Source organism: Eumetopias jubatus, unplaced genomic scaffold, assembly GCF_037043125.1.
Source record: "Eumetopias jubatus isolate StellerSeaLion01/CBP00866 unplaced genomic scaffold, mEumJub1_p1.0 scaffold_7, whole genome shotgun sequence".
Classification (NCBI taxonomy): Eukaryota; Metazoa; Chordata; class Mammalia; order Carnivora; family Otariidae; genus Eumetopias; species Eumetopias jubatus.
In genome coordinates, this window is record NW_028274813.1 from 90,360,410 (window position 1) to 90,377,653 (window position 17,244).

Sequence of the window (17,244 nt, forward strand, 5' to 3'; positions counted from 1 at the left end):
CCTCCAGGAAATCCGTTCACAGTGTCAAAGCGACAGGTTGTCAATGTCTCAGAGTGCCTTCAAATCGATGAATGAAGGGACTCCTGAGCACCTCAAGCCCCACAACGTTGTACCGTTGTTTTAGGGAAACTAGTACCTTCTTTTTTGAAATCTTTGCCTGCAGAAGATCAATTCAATTTTGTTCAGCTTGGTGAAATAAAAGACATTAAAAAATTTGTGTAAGCCCTCAGACAAGACACTTTAGAACATGAGCCTGCCTCCATGGAGATAAACACACAATGAATACAGTCAGTGCCCACAGACTGGTAGAAAATGGATAGCTTCAAACTCCCTTTGTGCTGTTATCAAGGGGCATCACCCCTGCACTCTAGGAGGGTAGACACAGCCCATAAAATATATCCTTTCCTTTAGAAATAGGCACTTCAAGTCCCAAGACGGCCAAATAAAACCTTTCAGGACTGCCCACAACTTCTAGTCTCATACTGACTTATCGTACCTCTCTGTCCAACCTGAATTATATTTAAAATCTGATTCTAAAGTACGTTTACAATTCTACCCAGCTCAACCACCACAGAACACAGCTGTCCTGTGTGCTCCACGATGTTGCCCTTTGGCTCCGAGGCAAATGTTGCCCCATCAAGTGCACTTGACTGGAGCGAGAGACCCCCGCACCCCTGCCAAGTGTCCCATGGTGAACAGAAATGAAGTGCTGATTTCCTCCTATCCCCACAATGATTTCCTGTGTAATGGAATCACGTATTTCAAAATGCAAACACCTACACCCACAAAAACACCTTCTCAGTCTCTAAGCCTTATGAAAATGACAAGAGAGAAATGGGGTTGATTTCATACAAAACACCCTGAAATTTGTAAATCCAAAGAACTGTTTTCCATTACTTTGGGATAAAATGGGCTTTTCTAAAACAACTCTGTTTTGGACAAAATATTCAAAATATGATGAAGGCATGTCTTTGGGAGTGAAAGAGTGAACTGATACACAGTCTGGTCACTTATAAGTCAAAGCTCATTTTTTTAAAAGCCATAACAGATCTAACTTAATTGTCCACTTTATCCACCCTATTTCACTCCAGATGATGTTTATCTACTTCCAAAAAGTAGGCCTATCTTCAAAGAAAGAAGATTGGCTCCATTTAAGATTTTTCAAACAATTTGCCATTGAGCTATCTATACTACCGAGCAAGACGGTAATTGGTAGAATGAGTATATGACTTCCACGATGCTTTTTAAACAAATAACTCTGATTATTTGAAAGGCCATTTGGCATATATATTACAGATTTTACCTGGTAAGTCCCTCTTTTTTTTTTTGATGTATGTGTGCACACTTCAGAGGAATCAATAACTGGTCTAGCCAGTTGAGTCCACCATGGCAAATAATGGTAGGACAGCTAAGGCCTGCATATCTGCTAAAAATTCCACAGCATAACCGTTTAAGTAGGTAGTGGAATCAACTAGGATGCTGGTTAAAATGTAGACTCCTGGGACTATTCCTGGAGATTTCAATTCTATAGGGCTGGAGTGGGGCCCAGGAGCCTCCAGTGTGATTCTGAGGCAGATCGGTCCAGGCACCACGCAGTTGATTAAAACTTCCATCGGTCTCACTGCACAGGATACCTGGTTCTATGTTCTGCAGTTTCAAGCAGATGCTTGTGTTAGTAAATGCTAAGGAATTAGGTCACCTACTCCTAGCAGCTAGGGTAGGGATGGCCTCACTGCCTATATGCTTGATGACGCTCCATTTGGGGGAAAATTTGTCTTCAACTCAGTCATTCCATATGCTGGGCTAGATATCTGGTATAATCTTCTCCTCTCCCCCACCCCCTTCATCCCTGCCAATCTCCTTATGGGAAGGGCTTTCACCAGAGGGCATCTGGAGGTCCTGAACATCTTTGCTCACATTGCCCCCAGAACACACAGGTGGTGCAGAGTGACCTGCATTCTCTCTCCCATCTGGCAGCCTGGATGCCAACAGGCCCATCCACCTGTCCTTCCAAATGCCTTCATGCTCTAGGTAGTGGTTCTCAACCTTGGCCACATTGGGGAAACACCAGGGAGCTTTAACAAATCCTGAAGACAGGGTCTCATCTCCAGACTGTTTTAATTGGGGCAGGGTGGGGCTTGGAGACTGGGAGTTTGAAAAACTCCCTCAAGTGTTTCTAACAGAGCTAAAGTTGAGAGTCTCTTAACGGCGGCAGTTGGCCTGCCTTTCCTATAAAAGGCCAGATAGTAAAACCGCTAGGCTCTGCTGGCCGTATCTGTCACAACTGCTCAGCTCGGCAGCTGTAGCTAGGAAGACAGCCACAGACAATATACAAATGAATGGGCATGATCGTGTGATGGTAACACTTAGGGACCCTGAAATCTGAATTTCATATAATTTTTTTCATGTGTCGTGAAATAGTCTTCTTTTAATTGTTTCCTGAACCATTTAAAAAGGTCAAAACCGTTCTTGGGTCACAAGGTGGCAGAATCAAAATCAGGCAGTAGGCTGAATTAGGCCCTCAGGCTGTGGTTTGCTGACCCTTCTGGAGCAAACCAAAAATGAATGTTAGAGCCTTTGGGGTCATGGTCAGCTATGGGACACCGATTAGGGCACAACCTTTTAATCTTTACAAAGATTATTTATATAGCTTTTGGACTTGGTCTTATTCCATTTCTTGGTACAGGAAGCTGGGTTTTATAAGAGGTGGGTCTTCTGTGTAAATATAAGAATTATGGAACTCCTTTTACAAACTGTGAATTATCATCTTCCATTCTTTGTCCCTCCTACCGGCGCTCAGTGGAGAAATTCTTTTTTGTTTTGTTTTAATATCCATTTAATATCCACTAACCTTCATTAAGTGATGCCATGTGCATTATCCAGTGCAAAGTACATGAAGGAATACAAAAGTAAATGCAAGTGCAAAATTATAGTAAATGTTAAGGGCTTTAATTTGTCTCTAACTCCTCTTCCAGATGATAACAATCTGGATAAAGGCTGGTTCAGTGGGCCTGCAAGCAGACAGCAAAAAGTTCCAAAAGTAGATCCCTCACAAATTCTGTGACCCTGAGCAAGGTAGTGCTTTATCCTTATAATGTCTGTCTGCTTTAAGAAATGGGTCTAACCTGCTTTCTACAATGCCTAGTACCCAGCAGAGTACTCTCTGCGTTATAACTGGGGTGCTATAGATAATATGTTGGAGAAGAGGTCCAATCATGTCTGTTATGCAACTTAGTAAAGGACAGTACATGTTTCTGTCAAGGCAGAATGCGTAAATGTGGCACCGAATCCCAGTGCGATCCCTTTTCCCAACTCCCCCTTCTGCAGAGAGATATTCATCGCCCCTATTGCTAGAGTGTTCACTGCTAATGGCTCAAGGCTAAGTTCCTTCCCCAGAAAATGTCTCCTCCTTAAGGCAATTGCTTTGCCCACAGATACGTCCCCTCTCCAGAGATAGCAGGCGTCCAATGACAGGTCAGTATGAAGTTCCAAGACCTGGTCTCTTTGCCCATGGGATCTGCTCAGGCCTTTGGTGAGATGGTATCGCTGGTCAAGCTCCCCCTCTGCCCGGTCCTGCATCCCTCACTCCCTCACGTGTTGCTCCTGAGAGCCCACCCAGCAAGCCTCTGCATTTAACTCTCTACGCCAGAGTCTGTTTCTACATCCAGCCTCCGCCCTGCTCATGAGCTGCTGCCAGAATGATGCCACCTGACATTGGCATACACATTTAAATAAAGGATGTCTTTTTTTTTTTAATAATCTTGTTGTCACAGATGAGATTGGAAAGAAATTATTTTCAGAGAAATTCTCATTAGTGGCTCAGATAATCTGGATCAAAAAGATCCACCCCCGTATCGTTCAATCATATGTGAAAGTACCCATGCTCTCACGAGCTACACCTCATGTTTAATTAAAGGGGTCAGAGCTGCACGCTTACTCTGTGAGGCAATTCGCAGTTTTCCTATGGAGAATACCAATAGGGCACGGAACAAGTCTGCCTGGCAGGTGGAGAGATGCACCAACTGTCCTGCATTTCCTTTGGCCACAAAGCTCTCTTTTTATCAAAGATAGGACTCCTTCATGCAGAGATTAGTTTTTAATGAATTTTGAGTGCCTTCCATCTGGCTCACTCTTCCTAAAAGGAACTGCATCATTGACTTTTCCAGCTATATATACACAGACATAGAGCAAAATTAGAACTCGCTGCTCTGGCAATCCCCAGGCTTTGCCCTTTTCTTAAAAATGAAAACAGAACAACAGTAAAAATCTCCAGATGCTTTGGGGGAATTTTCTGGAGAACCGCCTTTAAAAATGAAGGGGTTTCCATATGATCCATGGCCCAACTGTAAACCTCATTTCGAAACCACAGGACATGCTTCCCTTATACCCGTGGTTCTCAAAGGGTGGTTCCCGGACCAGCAGCATTAGCAAAACCTGGGAAGTTGATAGGCATGCAAATTCTTAAATCAAAAACTCTAGGAGTGGAGTACAACATTCTGTGTTTCAACAAGGCCTCCAAGTAACTGATTCCCTTGCATGCTAAAGTTTGAGAACCACCGTCTGACACAATCTTTATTTTTCCTTAGTAGAGATTGGAAAACATCACTAAAAGCATCCTCACCTACAAATCTATGAGTATCATTATGAAGGCCCTTCCAGAGAGAACTCACAAATAAGGCACCTGGCATATTGAACCCATGCCAAATTCCAAACTGAGGACTCAACATTTCTTTACTCTGTCACTTCTGGCTTTCAGCATTTCCCTGAGCTTTGTTCTTTAAAGCTCTCTCATTTTGATGAAGGGAAGTACGCAAGATTCAGGCAGATCTGGTTTCTGGTTCCACCACTTATTAACTTGCTAAGTGACCATGGTGGGTTCCATAATTTCCCTAAGTCTCGGTATCCTCATGGGCAAAAAAAGATTAATAGTGATATCTCTCTTACAAATGTTAGCTTTTGTGATGATGACAATGCTGATGATGGTAGCTATTACTTAATCATAAACTACTCTGTAGACTGCTTGCTAATAGTTGAAACTAGAAAGAGGCTGAAGCCAGTTCCATAGGGATTGAGAAATCTTTCTCTTCATCTGAATCAACTCCTTGAGCCCCAAGGGTCTTTGAACCAAACTGAGTATCTTCAGTGAATTTATTTTTATTCCTTTGTTTAGCAATATTTATGAATGATGTCCATGTGTCAGGCACTCTGCCTTAGAGCTAGGGGCCTGACCCAATTGTCTGAGTTCCTCATTCTGGAATCTGACCTCGTTTAGGATGCCAGATTCCATGTTGGTAGATTCTCTAGGTCTTTTCTGCTTTTCTCTGACTACCAGCAGTGACCATGGAGGCTTCAAGACCTCCAGAGTCACCTCAAGATCTGTGATCAAGGCCTGAGAAGACCTGAAACCTCTCTCTTAACCAATAAATATTTATTGATCCAACTATATCTTGGGCACTGTGGCTTTGAAACCTGGTCCAGGGCTATGGACCAGGCTTCCACAAGAACCTTCAAACCCAAAGATGACGGATGATGGAGCTCTTATGATTAGTCTATTGAAGCAGAACCATAGGAGACCCAACCCCTTCCAGGCCAGCCACAGTCAGGGATGAAGTCTGAGCTTTTTCAAGAGGATTCCATGAAGCTATAGCCTTGGTGTTTCTAGGAACACTGGTTCAAAAGCCTATTCTACTTGCACTGTTAAATGATTCAGACCAGTGTGTCTGTCAAAATCAAAATTAGAAATCTATTCTCTTGCTCCTGAAGAACATTTGCACTGACTATAATTGAGAATGCTTGGGTTGCTACAAATTCAGTTCTGACTTCTATAGGAAACCAAAAAGGGCTACAAAAGGGAGATACTCAAATGCCTTCTCATCTGGCTCTGCACAGTAAAGGAGGCCTGGGGGAAAAAATCACTGGAGAAAGCTATTTAACTCAACAATTGGAGTTTAAAACACTGGGGTCTCCCCAAAATGCCTAGGCTTTAACATTCATGCATTTTAAGCTCTGAATTAATTTGTTCTTCCTCAAAACACATGAGGCCATCCTCTACCATCCCTACTTAGACATGGGCAGCTAAACATTCTCGCTTGGCTCAGTAAATGTGTACATACGACATTTTTGGAGAGTGTGTGCTTGTGTGTGGATGTGTTTGTGTGATAATATCTACCTACCTGTAAGTTGCTATATTTATCATATGGATAAATCAGCAGGCCCTGATTTTAGCTGCAACATATTTTTAGAAACCACTTCATAAAGTGAATCACATTTCCCATGGAAAAGATGCTATAGTTGGGAGTTTCATTCCTGACCAAAGACTCCTCCGCAAATAAAATATAGATACTGTAAACAACTTGTCACAGAACAAAAATAATGACCATTTTACAAACCTCTATAAATATCTGAAGCATTAAAACACTGCCCTTGATGAGCACTGGGTGTTATATGCAACTAATGAATCGTTGAACACTACATCAAAAACTAATGATGTACTATATGCTGGCTAACAGAACATAATAAAAAAAAAATTCCAAAAAAGCCCCTACTGCCCTAAGTCATATAAAAGGGAAATAAACATATACAATACCTATACATGTAGTCTCCAAGTTTCTGTCACCCCACAAAAATGCAGCTCAATTGAATTATGTTCTAAAATTAATGTGCTAGCCATTAATAACACGAAACATTTGATTAACAATTTAGCAAACTTTGGACTTGAGTGCAGCATTTTGGGGATGATTTAAATAGTGCCAATCTTTGTTGTTGTGTCCAAGGAAATTGATCTAATGTCTTCTCTTCCCTATGAGGTCGAAATCTATGATTCATTGCATCTACTACCTCCATTTCATAAGCCTCTTTCTCCTCCTGCTTTTTCTGCTCTTCTCCCTCCTCAGCCACTCCACTTCCCCATATATGATTATTACAGAAGCATTATATTTTCACAATGCAACTCTGTCCTGGCCAAAGATGATTAGTGCAGGATTAGGTCCCAATCACTGTCTCCCCTGGGAGTCTGATATCTGGAACTGAGAGAACCAGAGATGGGGAATCTCTGGAGTCCTCTTGCTGGGGCCTCGGGACCCCAGACCCTGTCCTTCTACTGGTTTGTTCATTGTTTTCCAGGTTCCATGAGCTGCCCCAATATCCTTTCAGGAAACCCCCCTTTTGGATTAAGCTAGGCAAAGTCATTTTCTGTTATTTAAAGCAAAAGGACTCTTCATTAATATACCTATGACAAGTAGATGCACTTAAAATGATTTCTTCTACCTGAAAGCTCAGGTCAATGCAAGTACTACTCATACTTCACAACCTAGAAAATGTGCACAGCAAATGACAAAAACACCTAAGAAATCAATAAGCATATATACTTTGACTTTAGGTATTAAACATATGACAGGAAAACCCTTATACCAAACTGTTCCTCTTGATTATCTCCATTGAGTTGTCTCGTTTTTTTCTTTTATTTTGCCCTACTTTCCGGTTCCCGCTATAAGTCAGATTTACTTTTTGTAATCAGAAAAAAAAATGTTTTTCACTGTAAATAGTGAAAAAAATGTTAAGAATGAGATGTCCCACAGGATTGACATCGGTGATGATAATCATAGCCGTGCTGTTGTTCTCTCACTTCGTAGTGATTTTTAAAGATGACTCAGGTCTGCTGTTATTCCCTCAATGGTCCCCCACCACCTTAGTCTATTCATGGCTAAAAGAGCAGGTCCTTAGCGTCAAAGCAATGTCCACTAGGAAACATTAAGTACTGTAGGAGATGGAGTGAGAGTACTTGGGTTTGAGCCCCAGCAAAAGAACTGTGTGGGCTTGGGATGGTCACTTACCTTCTCTGAGCCTCAGCCTCCCCTGCTTTAAAACAGGGAATTACAGCACCCCCGTCTTGGGGGTTTGTGCAGTTCAAAAGGGACCACGGATGCAACAGCTCTGTGCCGTGGGAAACAAACATTAGCTCTTGGTATCTACTCTCACCTCCTGTCCTCCAGCAGCCCTCTCAGCCAGTGTGGCTTTTGGTTGGGCTTCTTTGTCAAGAAATTAGAAGAAGCCACTCTGCCCTCCTTACCAAATTCTCTTGGCTGAGGACCTGCTGGAAACTCAGACCCTGAAGCTTCAATTATCCTTCTCCTACCGGCTTTCAACAAAATAATATTCACTTATACAATACTGGAGCCTCCCAAAATATAACTCATCTATCTAGTAACTATACTTTAAAAAAAATTATAGTAAAATACACATATTATAAAATTTGCCACTGTGACTGTTTTTAAGAGTATAGTTCAGTGGCATTAAGTGCATTCACCTTGTGCAACGATCACCCTATCCATCTCCAGGACTCTTCAACTTCCCAACCTGAAACTGTCCCCATTAAGCACCAACTCCCTCGCAACCACCCCAGCCCCTGGCAACCACCACTCTACTTTCTGTCTCTGGATCTGACAACTCCAGGTACTTTGTAGAAGTGAAATCATACAGTATCTGTCCTTTGGTGACTGGCTTATTTCACTTTGTGTAGTATCTTCAAGGTTTGCTATGATCTGAATGCTTTTGTCTCCCCCAAATTTGTATGTTGCAGTCCTAATCCCCAAAGGTGCTGGTAGTAGTAGGTGGAGTCTTTGGGAGGTAATTATGTCATGAGGATTGAGCCCTCATGAATGAGATTAATGCTCTTACAAAAGAGATATCACAGAGCTCCCCAGCCCCTTTCGTAATACAGTAAGTCTGTGATTGGGAAAAGGGCCCTCACCCAACCATGCTGCCACCTTGATCTCGGACATCCAGATTCCAGAACTGTAAAAAATAAATATCTGTTGTTTATAAACTACCCAATCTGTGCTATCTTGTTACAGCAGCCCAAACAGATTAAGGCAAGGCTCATCCGTGTTGAAGCATGAGCCAATTTCCTTACTTTTTCCCTCAGCTTTATTGAGGTATCATTGGCAAATAAAACTGTCATATTTTTAAAGGGTACGGTGTGATGATTTGATACACATGGACGTTGTGAAAGGACTCCCACAATCACGCTAATTAACGCATCCATCACCTCCCATATCTAACTTTTGTGTGTGTCTCTGTGTGTGAAAACACTTAAGATCTAGTCTCAGCAAATTTCAATTATACAATACAGTATTCTCGGCCATGGTCACCACGCTCTGCATTAGATCCTCAGACCTTGATCATCTCAAAATTAAAAGCTGGCACCCTTTTACCAACATCTCCACATTTCTCCCAGCCCCCAGCCCCTGGCAACTATCCTGCTTCTATGAGTTAGACTTTCTGTCATTGTTCCACTTTTTTTTTTAAGATTCCACATATAAGGGATACCATGCAGTATTTGTCTTTCTCTGGCTTATTTCACTTAGCATAATGCCTTCCAGGTTCTTGCATGCTGTCAAATCTGGCAGGATGTTCTTCTTTTTTAAAGCTAATATTCCTCTGTGTGTGTCTGTGTGTCTGTATGTGTCTCACATTTAGCTTATCTATTTGTCCATCAGTGGACACTTGGGTTGCTTCCACCTTTTGTGTATTGGGAATCATGCTGCTCTGGACATGAATGTACAAATATCTGAGTCGCTGTTTTCAAGTCATTTAGAACTACACCCAGAAGTGGAATTGCTGGATCATATGGTAATTCTATTTTTAATATTTTTAGAAACTCCCATGCTGTTTTCCCTAGTGGCTGCACCATTTAACATTGCCACCAAGAACACACACACAAGAGTTCCTAATTTCTCCACACCCTGCTAAGATTTGTTATTTTCTGTTTTTTGGATTTGTGTACTTGTGTTTTAAACAATAGTCATTCTAATGGGTGTGAAGAGCAATCTCATTGTGTGTGTTTTTTTTTTTAATATTTTATTTATTTATTTGACAGAGAGAGGCACAGCGAGAGAGGGAACACAAGCAGGGGGAGTGGGAGAGGGAGAAGCAGGTCTCCCACCGAGCAGGGATCCCGATGCGGGGCTCAATCCCAGGACCCTGGGATCATGACCTGAGCCGAAGGCAGACACTTAACCACTGAGCCACCGAGGAGCTCTTCATTGTGGTTTTGATTTGCATTTCCCTAAAGATTAGTGACATTGAGCATCTTTTCATGTGCTTACGGCCCATTTGTGTGTCTTCTTTGGAGAAACGTCTATTCAAGTCCTTTGCCCAGTTTTTCATAAAGTTGTTTGTTTTTTGTTGTTGTTGAGTTGTATAGGTTCTTTATATATTCTGGATATTAACCCTTTATCAAATATATGATGTGAAAATATTTTTCTTATTCTGTGGGTTGCCTTACTCCTGTTCATTCAAATAGTAACTGTGTACCTATATGTGAAAGACACTGCACTAATGACTGAGCAAAACAGTGCCATCGACTTTCCTACCCTCTCTCCCTTCATTTGACTCTGTCATGCTATCAGAACCCTTCCCAATGCTTGGAAACATTTTTTTTATTACTAGATCTTTGGAGTCTTCTAAAAGGAATTTAATTGACTATTTCATCTCAGATATCTGAGAACTGAGATCTCAGTCCCAAATAGGTTGTGAGGAACTGGGGAGCTGTGAAACTTGACACCAGAAGAGACAGTCACTGTCCATACACACACACACACACACACACACACACACACACACACACACACACACGGCCCAAAACCTCCAGCAAGAGCTTCCTGCCATCACATGTGTGTGACAGGAAGTACTTCCGCTTAAATCAGTGCTTGCTGAAGAGTATTTGACTGTTAGGTTTTATTGTAACTGTTCTCACCAGCTGATAAAGGTTACAAACATTGACCCTGGAACACTGGACCCTTACTGGGGTCTTAACATTCTTTCTTGACCCATGAACAACGGCACTTGTTTTATCGAACCACGTACATTGCCTCTCAGCCAGAGTGCTTGGTTTCAAGCCTTAGCGTGATCACCATAAACTAGAACTTAAAAACTCCTGATTTGTTTTTTCTCCTTACCACTCTCCTCAGTAAATTCCTTCATCAAGGAATGTTTCCTTGCACGGCACGTTAAGAGACTCAGTCTTTTATACCCACATCTGGCAGTCTTTATTTTGTATGCCATGTGGGCTACAATCCTACTAACTCCAATGGTCTACCCAGAAGTCAACAAAGAACCCACACACCAGATTCAGTACAGTTACTCTAAGTTTTTTCTTTTTTAAGATTTATTTATTTATTTGAGAGAGAGACAGAGTGGGGGTGGGGACAGAGGGAGGAGAGAGAAATTTTAGCAGACTCTGCGCTGAGCTTGGAGCCCGAGTCGGGGCTCAATCCCACAACCCTGAGATCACAACCTGAGCAGAAACCAAGAAACGGACGCTTAACGGACTGTACCACCGGGGTGATACAGTTACTCCAAGTTTTATGCGAAGACACACCCTGATCCCTGGTTAGCTGCAACCGATCTCATTCCTCTAATCCTCAGGACATTTAGATAAATGCCAGCCTGTTTTCAAACAAATATCTTAATTTAGCCACCAAACATACAGATATTGGACCTCTACAGAATACTTTCCCTCCTTACGTTCACATGCCTTAGAAACCACAAACACAGGACTTTATGTAAATGTTCAGCTGCATGGTGGATCCGCTTTGCATCAAATGGTTGCTAACACACATGCACACACACACACACACACACAGTATGCATTTGTCTCTGAAGAACTGCCTTTAATGTCCTGTTGAAGCCAAAGAATCAAAATTTCAAGACAGTGAATTAAATCTGCAGAATCACTGTTCATTAGCAGTAATGTTTCAAACAGGAAATTAGTCCAATTACAATATCCTCTGAGTTATGATCTCTGCTTCCTCATTGCTCTACCTAGTACCAAATCACACAAATAGCCTGCTTAGTGTCTACAGCAGCAGTTCAAAAAACAACACTACTCAAGGTTTTTCTGCACCCATGGAATGGGGCAGATAAATTAATCCATGATGTGTAGCCCCTTACGATCAGCTAGAGAAAAATGAATCTGAAGCCAGGACCCTAAAAAGGGAGCATTTACCACCCACTGTCTAACAGCTCCCCATTTTCCTTCATAGGCCCCCAGGGATGGCAATCACAGGAATGAGCCAACCCACAACCAGCTGCTGCTTCCCAGCTGTCCTGGAGCCTGATAAGGGCAGATCCTGTGCTGGGTGTCTTGTGCTTAGCCTGGCTGATTTTATTACCAAATATGAGTTACAAACATAAGGCAATAAATACAGGAGGACAGAGTAGTAAGACAGCGATCTTGAGGTCCCTCCCACCGGCAGTGTGCCCTGCCCCTTGAAGGAAATGATGCTCTGTGATAAATGTGATGAACTAGATGTCCCCTCAACAGTTTCCTAAGAAGTTCTGTTCTTTTAGGGTTGAGAGTCAAGCCCTGTCCCACCAGCTCGTTATTGCATTTACCCTGAACCGTTGTTTCTCTCTCCTTCGGTATCTGAGGCAAGTTCCCACCCAGACACAAAGAGGGAGGCATCCTTAGAGAGAGAAGGAAGATTTTTTTCTTCTTTGCATGATCTGGATGCTTACTCAAAGGAGGGAAAACAGGCTAGGTTTTCGTGAGCTGAGTTATTTTTCTGTGAGTGTGTGTGCATGTGTGTGTGCGTCCTGATTTAGATGGAATGAGGTGTTTTGTTTTCTTTAGTTTTGTTTTAAAAACCAGGATAGAAACCCTTTTTAGAAAAGAGCAAATGACTATATCATCCTTAGCATGACTTTCACTTTCACTTTCTCTCATTTCCTCTTGATATTGTTTTCTAGACATTTTGAAGACAACTGTGGCTGTGAGCCTTTGTTGTCCTAATGATCCTGTTTCTCTTTTCTATCAGGAAAACTTCCTCCTTTGCCCGTTTGCATGAAACCTGGCTAATAAAAACTGAGATCTGGTCCTAAATCAGTCAAAACGATAAATGCCTGGGTGAGAATTAGTGGCAAAACAACAGTAGAAACCACCCACAGGGCTCCTTTGGGGACTAAATCTGGAGTCAAGGTGGGGGGTTGTATGATGGAAACTTTGAAAGAGGTGTGATCCAGGGAACTGCTGAGAAAGTGAATAGCCTCTTGCCCTTTTCTTTTTTCTCTGCTCTATTTGAGTACTCTCTGTGTTCTAGAAATCCTGTGCATTCAGCCCTCAAACAATTGAAGACACGAATTCTACTCCAACTTTCTTCTCTGTTTCAAATGCTGACCCACCTGTTAGATCTTAATCATGGCTCCTCCTTCATCATCAGGAATGTCCCGTTGCTGTCTCCCCATTGTCTGGAATAATGTATTAACTAATTTAGGGATGGTGAGACCATTTACCATGGGTGGGACATCAGCCTGAAATACAGTTTGTACCTACAGTGGCAATTAGATACACTAGTTTATCAGCATTCAGCCCTGATTGATTTTATGTTTATGTTTGATGGTAAAGGTAGGGAGATAGCTGTGGTCACACAAAATAAAGTTCTTTCTTTTGGAATTGTAACCAGTCCAGTGAAATCTTTCTTCTCAGATTAAGTAGGATTATGAGTTAAATGAAACTTGGTGAATATGTGAACTTTAAATTTAAAATAACTCGAAACCTGATTAAACCTGTTTTAATGATAACATCCAAGACAGTTGGTAACAACACAACTTGAAAAGTGGCCAAATGTCAAAATACATGGAAGTTGAGAGGAGAGAGGAGAATGAGATAAAGACGGAAAAATTAAAAGAGAAGGAAGCAAAGTAGATATTTGGGAAACAGGGTAGGAATTAGAGATTTCAGAGAAATCCTTGAGCTTGCACAACTCTGCCCAGAGCACAATGTGCCATACCTGAATCATACATGGACAAATCTATAAGGAATAACATCCAGATACCATGCCAGGCACCTCCCCTTGGGTGTGTACATTAGTTATAAACTGAATCTTCATGGCATAGAAAAAATAATCTTTTACCATTTACTAAACAATAGGACACTACAGACTTCCAAGTTCACAAAGATTTAAAAAAATCGATACTAAAAATAAAAGATACTACATGGCTGAGAGAGAATATCTAGTCAGTTCTTCTGCAGAATGATTTAGCAATACACATCAAATGCCTTCAAAACAGTTATATTGTTTGGTCTTGTTCAAAATCTTGAGGACATTGTATTAAATGAAATAAATCAGTCACAAAAGGACAAATACTACATGATTCCATTTACAAGGGGTATCCAGAGTAGTCAAATTTATAGACACATAAAGTAGAATGTGGTTGCCATGGGCTGAAGGAGGAGGGTATGAGGAGTTATTATTTATTTATTTATTTATTTATTTATTTATATTTATTATTTTTAAAATATTTTATTTATTTATTTGACAGAGAGAGAGACAACAGTGAGAGAGGGAACAGAGCAGGGGGAGTGGGAGAGGGAGAAGCACAGGGAGCCCGATGCGGGGCTCGATCCCAGGACCCTGGGATCATGACCTGAGCTGAAGGCAGATGCTTAACGACTGAGCCACCCAGCCACCCCAGGAGTTATTATTTATTGAGCACAGATTTTCAATCTGGAAAGATGAGAAAGTTCTGGAGATGGGTGTAAGTAATGGCTGCACATGTACTTAATGCTACTGAACAGTATACTTAAAAATGGTAAATTTTATGTTATGCATATTGTATTACCTAAATAATAGTTTTGAATATTTAGCAACAGGGAAATGCTCAAGATGATGGAAGTAGTATCAACTATTTTCCAGATTTTCTATAAAAATCATCGTACGTTCATGTATGAAAAAAGACCGGAAAGGTATTCCAAAACACAAAATGTTGGTAGACATTATCTTCGGTGAGATTATGAGTGATTTTCTTTTTTCATACTTTTTTCTACTTTCCAAATGTTCTAAGTAACCATACAATATTTTTCTAGCTAGAAAATAACATTTAAAAGCCCAGCCCCTAGACAGATGGTAACTACACTTGTGGTGAGCACAGCATAAAGTATAGAGAAGTTGAGTCACTATGTTGTACACCTGAAACTACTGTAATATTGTGTATCAACTATACACACATTTTTTAAAAATTTAAAAGTTTAAAAATAAAAGCGCCCCCCCCACAGCTCTATCCCCTTCCCCTGCTTTATTATTACAGTAATGGCACTTATTACTACATGAAACTATATTGTATATTTATTTGTTTCCTTGCTATAGTCTTGCTTCCCCAGCTAGAACATAAACTTCATGAGGCCAGAGGTTTCTGCATCCTCAGTTCTTGAACAGCTCCAGGCACTTAATGGGCATTCCATAAATAGCTGAGTGAAAGAAAATGAATAGATGAATGAACAGAAAATCAGTCATCCTTAGGTAAGGACAGTGGGCATTCCTTTGTCCGGTGTCCCCATTCCAGGTACCTGGCATAGCTACCTTCTTCCTCCCATCTGTAATCTGCTCAGGATTGGAGAAAGGGTTTTCTCCAGGTTAAGGATCATTGGGATGAAAATAAAACATGGACACATCCAAAGTAGGACTAATAGGGGAGAAATTCATCTAGACACCAGGTCACCTGCAGAAAAGTTGAAGGGACGGAGAATGGGAAAGAGAAAACTCAGAAGAGAAGGAATGGTGAGGAATTTGGGAAGACAGATTAGAATGCACCCTAGTGAGTCCAAAAGAGCATTTCCTAAAGTGCATTTCATGGAACCCTAGGAATACATGGGATGTTCATTTATGTTACATGAAAAAAAGAAGGATTCTGGGGCCAAACAGGTTTAGACAATCTTGAAATAGAATTTTTGAGACTGCTACACAGGACTTCTCAAGGTTTTAATATTCTCTTGTATACTGCCACTCTCCTAAAGAGCAATGTGATTCCTTTTCCCAAAACTTTGAACCACAGGAAACTTTGTCTAGGCCTACAATTTCATGGGATGAGCATGAGGAAGAGTTATCCTGTCTTCGTAATGAGAACATTCACCTTTGGAAAGGCTGGCCTGCAACCACAGATGCAGATTGGCACTGTGGCTTGTCCCTGAGACACACAGTGACACCATGTAGAAAAGATGCCCAAGGCTTCATCTTGAATCACTCACATCAACCCAGTCGTCTCACCTCATCCCCTCACCTCACAATTCTCCCAGTTACCAGTCTGGGCACATGCTTGTTCTTCTTTCCGTTCTTGCCTTGAACTTGACCTTAATGACCCATGCCTTGTATTTCTGCTTCTAATTTGTGCTTCCCCTGTGCTGGGTAAGGCTCCCTTGGTTCAATTCCATGCAACTCACTGTACACAGAGGAGGAAGACTCAGACAAGGAGCAAGCAGGTTTTATGTCTCATAAATGGGGAGAACTTGGGCTTTCTGATACAGAAAGCTCTTCCCTGGTCTTCTTTTCAGCTAATTCTTCAACAGGCCTGAGGTTCTGTAATATTCAATATCCAGGCATCCTTTTACATGCTTTTGGTACCCGGAAAACTGGCTATTTCTATGACTGCATCATCTCATCAGTTCTTATATGGAATGCAGATGTTCCACCACATAACTGGGAAGTCTTTCACATGATGAGCCCCTCATCCACGGTCACTGGGCTATGTTCTAGCTTCCAACCATAAATAAAAGCCCATGGTGACTTTGAAGGTTTGCATGAAATTCCTACAGGGAGGGAGACAGTATTCTGACTTTAAACTATAGCCCGCAAATCCTCTTCCATTTTTGTTCTCTTACCTTGTAACTTGGGTTCTCATTCCAAAATCCAGTGACCTCATTGACTGCAGTACTTCAATACAGCCCATGTACTGGAATAAGAAAAAAAAAAAGAATAAGTAGGAAAAAAAAAATAGCACAATGATGTTCTCATCTTCATAGTGATTTCCTGGGAAACACCTTAAGTCAGCTCCTGATATCAACTTACATTGGCACACTTAGCCTACCATTGATATTTCTCACCATTAATGGACATATGCCTTAAACCTCAGTTCAGTTATAAAACATCAGCCAGTACTCCTGGGTGGCTCAGTTGTTAAGCATCTGCCTTCGGCTCAGGTCATGATCCCAGGGTCCTGGGATTGAGCCCCGCATTGGGCTCCCTGTTCAGCGGGAAGCTTGCCTCTCCCTCTTCCATTCCCCCTGCTTGTGTTCCCTCTCTCGCTGTGTCTCTCTCTGTCAAATAAATGAATAAAATCTTTAAAAAAATAAATAAAAAAAATAAAACACAGCCAAATCCCAACTATGATATCAGGAAGGCAAGTAGCAAAGATGATGTGAGTTCATTGGTTCAGATCATGGGCTCTGGGGCCAGACTGTGTGCATCCGAA

The 17,244-nt window shown here is 41.5% G+C and overlaps 1 protein-coding gene across 1 annotated transcript in view; it reads right to left on the reverse strand.

Moving 5' to 3' along the window:
- The window catches only part of SHC4 (SHC adaptor protein 4), a 126,682-nt gene that overhangs the window by 70,454 nt on the left and 38,984 nt on the right, over positions 1 to 17,244 (reverse strand). Inside the window, exon 2 of the mRNA XM_028100364.1 lies at positions 16,655 to 16,725. Coding sequence (XP_027956165.1) covers positions 16,655 to 16,725 — 71 coding nt within the window. The remainder of the gene's footprint in view (positions 1 to 16,654; positions 16,726 to 17,244) is intronic.